Raw genomic sequence first — 11,107 nt, forward strand, 5'->3', positions numbered from 1 at the left:
ACCTCTTCTTCCCCGCTTACAACAGCTGTCTATGAAAACTCTAAGCAAACTGGATCTCATAGACAAGCGAAGATATCCCTAGGTTTTCCTTTTCATTTTACAGATTTTTCTTTTTTTTTTTCCTATATAACTAGAAGGTTGTCTTCTCCTGTTTCAAGTATAAGCTCTAGGATGGCCTAAATTCATTTGTCTCCCTTCCACCCATAAACTCCAAGATCTCTTTCTATGATTTCTGGGTCCAAGACAAAAATCAAAGAAAAAAACCAACAATGAAGTGTTTGTTTGGACACAGCATCCACTACTCTGGCCATTCCTGTTTAACTCTCAAAGGTTTCAATTAACCCTCTAATCTCTCAATTAAACATTTACCTTCAACAAAATCTTTCTTTTCAGTACAAAGACAGATGAAATATTACTAATAAGTTAAATGATTTCAGGTCTAACCTGAGGCCTCTGGGGATTTTCTTGGTCACTTCTCAAAGGCGATGTACTTTCACCCACAACTCTCTACACAAAAAACTGCCTCTGAGCCCTTAACAATCTTTAATTCACTTTCACGATGTAGACCCCCACCAGTGCTATCTATTCTGTTGAAGAAAAAACGTCTTCTAGCCCAGGTTGATTTCACAGCCATCCTGCTCTGCATCATATCATGACAAGGTGATTCACGTGTTATGTTAGTTTTCTACCACGGCTACCTCCTCTCCCTCCTGTTCTTTTTCTAACAACGTTAGAATACGGAGTTTTGAACACCATAAAGGCAAGAGCTACTCCATTAAATTTATTGCACTGCTCTCATATACCCATTCAGCCTTTCTTCTTCATGAACGTCTGCTATGACAGAAAAATATCAGCCTCTGTCACAGGCAGCCATAAAATCTGTACCCCAGCAGTAGAGAGGAAAATGATTATAGTGCATACTTCCTCATCCTGAAAAGAAAAGAAAGGGCAGTCTTTCTGAGTTTAATAAAAATGACCCTTCAGTGAGGACTAGAAGTTCTGAGTAATGACCTAGCACAGACCATCTCTGCTATTCAAAAAAGGAATTAGTTCATGCCCCTTTCTAAGAAGACTTTTTCTATAAGAGCTTTGCAAATAAAATATTTCTGCTTTCCAGTGGGTCAGCTTCACTATCAATACAGTCTCCTAATTCAGGCTTTTTAAAGTACCAGAGATCTTCGAAAGAGCACCAGCAGTTGCAGCAGTTGTCACAAGATGAAATAGGGTATTCTTGTCACCATATGTTGACGACTGATGTAAAGAGATTGTCAAGAAACCAAATGACTGCAGACATACTTTAGCTCTTCAAAAGTCTAGACATTTTGTATTTTTCCTTTCTGTGCCCAGTTCTTAGAGAAAACTGTGATGATTTTGGATTGTGTGTCAATGAAGATGTGCTTACCTCAAGACAGCAATCTCAGGTTTGTCCTTTAATCTACAGTCTTATCCTGACACCACTGCTGGCTAACTCACTCATTTGTCATACAACTCAGTGCATCTACTTTATGTTTTATACCAGATTATGACTCCAGTATTTCTAGTTGTTTTCAAATAATTTCATTCCTATGGAGGAAAACAATTCACAGGGAGGTTAAGCACTCCCTGCTGAACTGGCAGACTCTGTCCAGGATTTGTCCAATATCTCTGCTAAAAAACAGAGTGCTTTGAGGAGTTATCAAAATGGATGGAAGCCATGAAAGTCCACTATGCAGCTACACAATTGCAGACTACCTCTGTTAACAGAGCTCAAGCTGCTTTGGGCTTTCTTGAGGAGTAGCTCCTACCTCCTGTACGTGGAATTACATGGGAGAGCACAGGGCAATACAGAATATGACTGCATCATATAGAACTGAGATGGAAGTAAGTGTTTATATATATGTGTGTATGTGTGTGTGCACAACATTCAGGAAGTGTTAAAATAATCTGGTTTTCAGTAACTGTTTATATGTAAGCCCCTCCAGACATAAATTATGCATCTTGAACAGTGGCTACTAAGCACACAATTCTCTCTGTAAAGGTACTAAAGAAATGATGTCATGGTAACAGCAGTAGCCTAGTAAATTGTGAACTTGTCATATGCACAAAATGCATAATCAGAGAACCAAGGTATAAGTGAAACAATACAAGGAATTTGGTACAGAAGTAAAGACTGGCATTCTTATAACCATAGACATTAAACACAAACCAGTTGGATGCAAACATAGCTCCCATAACTGTAAACCATTGGGAGCATAAATTTACAATACTGAATTACTAAATGCTGGGTTTTTTGGAGTTTATTTTGGAGTGAATGGACTGTACTTCCTTAATATATTTTTTCTGCATCAAGTTGTTATCAGACTATGGTTTCTGTAGGATTAATTCTCCCTCTTATTTTATCAGACACGTTCAGATCTAACTGCATGTCACTGCCCCCCACACCTGCATCACCAAAGAGTTTTAGCCCCCAAAACTCTGCAAGCATAAGCCTTTTAGGGCATGTGTCATCCAGCACTATAGGATGGCACACACACTGGAGACAGGGCCCTGACCACAGCTGCTGGTATCTTCCTTAACTTAGATAATAAATAATCCTGATTTACAGAGGCTCCTAATCAATGGATTTCTGCTAATCTTTTTGCACGTGTAGCACCAGCCACTTTATAGTACGAGTCAAAGAAGTGGCTGTATGACTTTTCCATTGGAATAACAACAATCAACCTCAGAAGTGAATGGACTGGAAAGGGAAACTCAAGCTAGTTAGTAACTTTCCATCTCGCATTAACTGTAGGTGATATCCCCACTCTAAGGACTTTTCTGAAAAACTGAATTGAAGTGACTTGACGTCATCCAAAACAGCTGCTTTTTTGCCACAATGCAACCTTGGGCTGTGACTAAATGATGATCTGTCAGTTTTTTTGCCTTGGTTCTCTACTTCTCATTCAACAATAATGAGACATACCATTTTTCAAGCTTTCATAGTTAGACAGCTGGACTGACTAGATCATTCTTCTGCTAGAATAAAATGCTACTGCAGCTCTCACACAGAAAAACACTGAATATCAGTATGGCAGAAAACTGAATATGATAAACTGGAAAAGTGAAGATCATTCTAAACTTCATAATATAAAATGATCTCATGATCTAAAGTGAGAGAAGCAAGGGTAGTGCTGAAAACTGCTCTGTTTGGGAGTGTATAAGGAGTGGAGAAAAGCACGTAGTAGTTAGAAGTATTTCCTCTGCTGTATTTGCATACAAAGGTCATGAATGAAGGAAAAGGCCAGGTTAACAGCTTATTTTTGGCATAGAACAAACCGAAGAAATCACAAATTCAGGATTATTGGTTTTTGGTTTGCTGATCTGGATGAATGGCAATGTTTAATTTGTACTTAATCCTGCATGCTGCTGTATGTCATTTGGAGAGGTATTTGGAGAGGGATATCAACACTAAGGAGATTGTGGAGTCATTTGAACAAAGTGCTTCAGATGATTCTGAACAGGCAAGCACCTAAATCTACAAGCAAGTACAAGAAAATTTATTATTTAGGAGGGATGGAATGGAGGAGAAAAGGACAAGGATGGTGATTGCTGCATTGACTGCAAATTAATGATTCCCATGATCACAACAGAGATCACCTAAGATAGAAATGAGATCAGATTTAAACAGTTAAGTGCTTAAAGCCTCTGCACTCATGCCATTTTAATGGAAAACATTCCACTTCTGCACATTTACAGCATCTTCAAGTAAGTTGAAATGCATCATTTGCCAGCAGAATATACATTTTTGTGCTTTTCAGTGGCCAGATTGGCTAAAGAGTTCTTCTGCTCTTCTAACTAACAGACATGAGGAAAAGAGGCAAGCTACAGAGACTCCTGCTCTCAACACTGAAGCTCCTTGACTTAAAAACTGCTTTCACCTCAAGTGAGCAAGGTTAAAAATAAATTACAAAGATTACAAGGCAATCAGCACTCCAAAATAAAAGGCTAGATGAAAATGCATTAGACTAGTTTTCCACTGACCAATGTTTTCGTTTGCATGTCACAGGTGAGTTGAAAACTACTTGGACTGATGGTCCCAAAAGGTAGTGATCGATGTATTGTACACTGGACAACAGTCCAGTTGATAGCTGGGAACAAATGGAGTACCCTGGGGTCTTTACTGGGAATGATTGTTTCATATCTCCATCATTAACAAGGATGTTAATACAGAATGCACCATCCACAAATTTGCAGATTGTAGTCAGGTGAGGGGGTGAATGGTGAACATACTGAACAACAGAGATTTGATCCAGAGAGACATGAGTATTGGGTCAACAGAAAATTTATGAAGGTGAACAAGAAGTACAAAGCTCTTTGCATGGGGTGGAAGAGTCCCATGCATCAGTACACAACAGGCACTGACTGCCTGAGTAGCAGCTTTGCTGAAAAGGACAGCAAAGGGGTTATGTTGAATGTCAACCTGAATATAAGCCAAAAGTCCACTATCACTGCAAATGGGGCAAAGTAGGCACTCAGCTGCATTAGGAGAAGCACAGCTGACAGATTGAAGTAGTTTATTATCCCCCCTCTACTTGGCACGGGTGAGGCTGTACCCAGAACAGTGTTCAGCTTTGGGCCCTCGCAGTTCAAGAGAGATGTGGAGAAACTGAAGATGGTTCATCGAACGGCTGTCACTGTGGGCAGGAACTTAGGTTACATATACCCAAGCCACAATCTGTGACTGCTGCTTCTTGTTATATTCCATGGCACTACCAAGAGGAGCTTCATCTGCTATTAGATCACCCCTTAGCCTCCTCTTCAATAACCTTACCAGTCCAGCTCCCTCTGCCTCTCCTATAGTGCAGGTAACCTAGTCTTGGGGGATTCAGATTAGGAAAAACTTTTTAACTAGAAAAACAATGCAGAATAGGAACAGGTTATCCAGGGAAGCTGTGGGATCTCCATTCTTGGAAGTCTTCAAGACGTGGCTAGCCAAAGCCACAGCTGATCTGATCTGATCCAATATTGGTGGCAATTCCATTCAAAGCAGGAGCTGATGAGATGACTTCCAGAGGTCTAATCCAACCAACATTTCTGTGACTCTGAATAGAAGCTTGACTACACTATTTATTCTTGATTGACTAAGACTCCCCACTGATTCATTACTTCTTCTTTGAACTTGTTTGTACAAGCACAAAGAATAATAACTGATTTGGTCTACAATCATATTTTTTTCTGTGAAGTAACATTACACATAGACATTTGAAGTTCTATACTGCAGAACTAGTGACCTTCTACCATGTGGATTTTCTTTGCTATCTGCAACAGACATCACCTTTATTTCATCTAAAACTGATGTCAGTTCTCCTCTGTATTCCTACGTATCCTAGGGTAGCATCTGAAGTTTATGATAGTCAGGTCTATATTGATGTGTCTCTTCATACTTGTATCAGAGTTGCTGGAAAATAAAACAGTAGGTTCAAGGACCAAATTAAAAAACTACCAGTCCAAATACAGGAACAAACAAATGTCTCCGTGTTGCTCATATGCTAATTTACTAGAGCTAGAAAGAATCAAAGAAATGCTTTTTCCAATGACATCTGTGGGTAGGATGGAAAAGTACATTGCATTATTTGAACCATTTTTGGTGAGTATTTTGAGTGTTAGGCAGAATTTGCTTTTGCTGTAATACAGAGATGTGATGCAGGCTAAAATCTCATAGAAGCTTCCAAAGTTTAATTGCCTGGTTCCTTTTATATTTCAAAATCAGCACACTAAAATATAGTATAGTCTTTTTACTGTGTTATGGACCTAAGGTTTTGAATGCGCTGAAAAACTGGATCTGAGCACATGTATCAAAAACTTCTTTCAATTATGCTTGTGCATGTAAATGCAGCAATGCCCTTTGGACAGTACTGGCACACTTGCACAACTCTGAGGGATTGATTGTTAATAATCTGCTTCTTTGGCTCCTCCTTCTACCCAGCTTCTCACAACCCCTCCTCCGTTTCCACTGCCAGCTGTTGAAGTGGTAAATATCACCTCTGTGCTTGAGCAACATGGACATGGGACTGAAAGAGGTCTCAGACTGTACATTTGAGCAGAGAAGTGCCTGTGCTAACTCCCTCTACCTTTTTTTTTCTCCCATAGTGGACCTATACAGCCTGCTCATCACTCCGCCTGTCTTCCTGTACCACTATTGGGATTTTATCTGCTTATTATTGATTCCAGTGAACACTTTCTTCTGACTTTCAAAAGGAACTGTCAGAGGATAATTCAGCTCTTCAAAATGTTGTGAGGTGGAGATGGCTGGAACACTATCTGGAGGGTGGGCGTCAGGGAGTAGCTGGAAACAGAGTGTAGGACATGGGGGAATTGTGTAGGAGGAAGTCTTAAAATGAACATTTTTAAAGACAGGTCAAAATAATATTTTTTATCATGTGAGTCCTCATTATGTTAAAAGGTGAGGCTGGAATCAAATCTTTGTTGATGTTTTAATTCCCTTAAGAGCTGGATCTCATATTAGCATATCACTGTTACCAGTTTATAGTTTTCTGCAGCCATGGCTGTTTTTCCATGGTGCTGAAAAGCTTGGCAGTGACCACTTTTGAAAGAAATATTAGCTCAGCTTTGGTTTTTAAAATTTAAGAAACAGTTTAGGCAATGTATATTAAGCAATACTCCTGTTATCGATGACTAAAAGAATTGAAACATTGACATATTTTCAGGCATGAGAGAGCTAGGGTCCTTTGAATTATTTTAACATTATATGGTCTGGTTTTTGTTAAGTGGGACCCAGAAGCATGTATCCATCTTCTACTGTAGAAGTATTTAGACGTACATACATCTTCTCTCATTTAAAAAAGTGCTCATATAACTTGTTTTACCTTCTAATGGTACATCACCTCTTCAGTGCTTCAACCGAGTTGCTAAGCTACCATAAGTCTACTGCTTCGAGTCATGTACCCTCATCCCACAAATATGGATGGCTAATGCACCAAAACAACTTTGCACCAAGAATGCCAAGCATAAGTAGAAATTTTGAGGTGAGTGATGGCTGCGCGTGGGAGAGAGGCATCCTTTTCTTTCCTTTGTTATAACCAATGTTGCATTTTTATGACCACGTCCAGAGGAAAATCAAGCATAGAGCATTGTCTGGATAGCTTCTGGGTGAAAAGAGATAGTAAATGGAAAGATAAATGGGGATGAGAACAGAGATAATGTGCAGAGAAAGGGAGTAGCCAGAAGAGGGACAGACAGACAGCTGGAGCCAACCGGGCAGTATCCTCTGGAGGTAGCTTCTCTCTGTTCTTGCCAGCCTGTCCTACTCTAGCTCCACCTAAGTAGGTGAAGGGGAGTGATCCCTGTGCCATGGACAATCCCATCATGGAGGGGGGTGATGAAGAAAGGGATGCTGATTGGCTGCTTCCCTGGGATAACTTGAAGATTATACATTTCTGGCTGCAGGTGTAGAAAAATACCTTGTCTGGGGATACGCTGCTCTCCCACGTCAGTTTTTATATAAATTTTCTCACTGCTTTTGCATTGTAGCTATGTCCTTAAGGGTTACGTATGCAAGTCCTGTCTGTGGCAGGAGTTAGTGTATACTGGCACAGGGATCAGTAACTAGATCATAAATCTTTTTGAATCCTGGCTTGCATTACATCTTGATAGGAAAGTAAATCTCACCCTCTCAGCAGCAAGCTATTCTTTCATTGCAAGGATGCTGCTGGTGAATGATGTTTTCCAGACTGATAAATGTGGGATTTCCTATGCCACAAGTTATTTTGTTTGTCTTGGACGTTTATGTTTCAGCTTTATGAAGCAATCTGTCTGGGGAAAGGCACAGAAATAATTGGCTGAGGCTTTTCTTCTGATATAGGTCTTTATAACCATAGATCTATAGCAAACCCAAATGTGAAAGTAAAATCGTGCTTCACCCTGGTGCTGGGATGTTGAATACAGACAGTTATGCTTTTACACGCATGTTGTATTCCTGTATCTCTTTATAGGTGTTCATTTTAAAACCAGCTAATGCATAGAAGATGAAAAAAGTTTGAGAAGCTGAAGAAAACAGACTCTTGCATCAGATACAGACCCCTCATAGCCTTCCCAGTAGTTGACTGGAAATGCTCATTCAGACAACTTTCTCGCAAACATTACTCTCAGGTGTAGTGACTGACTTTCCTATAGCTTCCATAGCTTTAAAATCCACCTGTACTTTAGGCTTTATTCAGTATATTTGTTTTTCAATCCTCAATTGCAATGCTTGAAGAGGAAACAGCAAAACAACTTTTGTCTCTGTATCTTCATATTCATTTGGCATTCTTTTCCTCCTTCTTTTCAAGGGTTTTCACAAGGTGACTTTCAGCTCATGCCAGGTAAGCACAAGGACATGCCTCTGGATGGACTTTTAGGAGATTTATGGATGCCTTTGTGTCATTACCATTGTACGAGGCCCGTTTCTTACAGGTTGCAACTTTGTCTCTTGTTACTTTCGTTCATCTATTCTAAATACTGACTTCTCTTTTTCTGCCCAACATCCTAATTCCTGATGGAGACAGGGCTTCTTCAATCAACTCTATCATCTTTTCCTTCCTGGAAATAAGACAATGAAGAAGGCTATTACCTGGGAAAAACTACTTTCTTTAGGACAATTTATTAAGTCACTTGTGACTTTGGCTCCTTGTTCTGTTTTTGATCCTTAGATGGTCTCCATTTCTTAAAAATTATAAGAAGCTTAGAGAGTATAATGCAACCTTGCAACAATATATCTTGCAAATGGACAACTAAGGCATATAAAAGTTAGCAATGCAAGGGAGATCTGGGAGACAGAACTAAGAGCAAGTAAGTATTCTCTTGCTTCCTTGTCCTTTTCCTATTATGCCACATATACAAGGCAGAGCAACTTTCTGACACAGAAGGGGCAAGAGTAAATCACAGTAAATCACAGTCTGAAAAATAAAAAGTCATCAGTTCACCTGCAGGAATTTTGTAAGATTGCTAGTACAGTTCTGTAAGATTGCTAATTAAAAATCAGTATTAAAATACTATTCTGAGAAGTTAAAGAAGGGAAAGAAATCTCTGGTGGCTCATGCTGCATCTGAATCTACTGTGCCGCGTGATGTTTCAGAGAGGCTCAGAATCAGCAGCCCCTCGACTTTCTGCAGCTCCTGAGCCCCATTGGCTGGAAGGCAAAGCAGAGGCGGAGAGTGCCCTGAATATTTTTCTCCTCCACACACCATAAAACAGGCAGCCAGCATGCACTGTCTGACAGAGACACCGGTGCTTGCAGTTTGAAATTAGTTTCTGCTCCGCAGCAGTCATTTGGGCATTTTATGTTTGCCTCTCTTAATGGAAGGGGACAAAAAAGCCTTGCAGCATACCAGTGAACTAAACAGGAACTGCCATAGGGGAGAATGTGATGCAAACTTACAGACTGTTGGGACTCTGTGACATAGATCACCAAGGTAAATGTGACGATGATCAGAAACTGCATCTGTGAGAGAGTAAACCAGTATTTACGAGTTTGAAACCTTATTTTGTAACAGCAGTCAAAGTGTTCTGAACTGCTGCCTGCCTCGGTGCTGGCTTATTTTTCTTTTCTTCCGAAGCTGAAAAGCCAAAGAAGGTTTTCAAAGGAATGCAAAAGGAACAGGAGTTTTAAAGGCAGGAAGCTGAAAGGGGATCTCCATAAGATGAATTTCACCCAGCACCGTGGGACACTCCAGCCTCTCCACTTCTGGAACCACAGCTACGGACTGCATGGAGGTGCCAGCGAGCCCAGCGCAAAGGGCCACTCCTCAGGAGGCTGCTACGAGCAACTCTTTGTATCCCCCGAAGTGTTTGTGACTCTGGGCATCATCAGCTTGCTAGAGAATGTCTTGGTCATTGTGGCGATAGCCAAGAACAAGAACCTCCATTCGCCCATGTACTTCTTCATCTGTAGCTTGGCAGTGGCTGACATGCTAGTGAGTGTATCTAATGGATCAGAAACTATTGTCATCACGCTGCTAAACAATACAGATACAGACGCACAGAGCTTTACCATAAACATTGACAATGTCATTGATTCAGTGATTTGCAGTTCCTTGCTTGCATCAATTTGCAGTCTCCTCTCAATAGCAGTGGACAGGTACTTTACTATATTTTACGCCCTCCAGTACCATAATATCATGACAGTGAAGCGTGTAGGGGTCATCATCACATGCATCTGGGCTGCTTGCACAGTCTCAGGCATTTTGTTCATCATTTACTCTGACAGCAGTGTTGTCATCATCTGCCTTATTAGCATGTTCTTCACTATGCTCATTCTCATGGCATCCCTCTATGTCCACATGTTCATGATGGCTCGGATGCATATCAAAAAGATTGCCGTTCTTCCAGGGACTGGCCCTATTCGCCAAGGGGCCAACATGAAAGGGGCCATCACTCTCACCATCCTGATAGGAGTTTTTGTTGTGTGCTGGGCTCCATTTTTCCTGCACCTCATTTTCTACATCTCCTGCCCCTACAACCCTTACTGTGTGTGCTTCATGTCCCACTTTAACTTCTACCTCATCCTCATCATGTGCAATTCCATCATTGATCCACTCATCTATGCATTCCGGAGTCAGGAGCTCAGGAAAACATTCAAGGAGATTATATGCTGCTGTAGCCTGAGAGGGCTTTGTGATTTGCCTGGCAAATATTAAACCAAGTGGATATGTTACTGTGTACACAGCATGCAGCACAGACTTCCAAGCCTTCAGATCCTCCTTCTCAGCAGAATTTGGGTTAAATCTTTAAGAGTGAGCACCTCTTTCTGTCTCTCCTCCCTCTCATCCTGGTATCCCATTCACATGTAATTCAGATTTCTGTACAATGTCTGTGATATCTACAGCTTGCAATTTATTTGGCTGGAAAAGAGAAGTAGCACTTCATACCAATTTGTAAGTAAGCAAATAAATGTAATGATGAATGTGAAATACTAACAAACATGAGCAGCTGTATGTTTCAACTGCTGACAAAATAAATAGCTAGCCTGGCTTACAGTATATATTGGCTATACTGTTACTTATTCTGTTGAAGCAATTATAGCTATCCATTACATTATATACAGCTTAAAATACAGTATATACTTCTCTATTAGTGGATTACAGGTCCTCTG

General features: G+C 40.4%; 1 protein-coding gene across 1 annotated transcript; it reads left to right on the forward strand.

Annotated features, from left to right (window-relative positions):
- The first annotated feature begins 9,254 nt into the window (after positions 1 to 9,254).
- Positions 9,255 to 10,864, forward strand: MC4R (melanocortin 4 receptor). Its single transcript, XM_009475482.2, has one exon. The coding sequence runs from the start codon at positions 9,657 to 9,659 to the stop codon at positions 10,650 to 10,652; it is 996 nt and encodes a 331-aa protein (XP_009473757.1). The 5' UTR covers positions 9,255 to 9,656; the 3' UTR covers positions 10,653 to 10,864.
- The last annotated feature ends 243 nt before the right edge of the window (positions 10,865 to 11,107 follow it).

The sequence above is a fragment of the Nipponia nippon genome, unplaced genomic scaffold, assembly GCF_047370975.1.
Source record: "Nipponia nippon isolate SJK-2023a ecotype South Korea unplaced genomic scaffold, ASM4737097v1 scaffold_1, whole genome shotgun sequence".
In the NCBI taxonomy this organism is placed as follows: Eukaryota; Metazoa; Chordata; class Aves; order Pelecaniformes; family Threskiornithidae; genus Nipponia; species Nipponia nippon.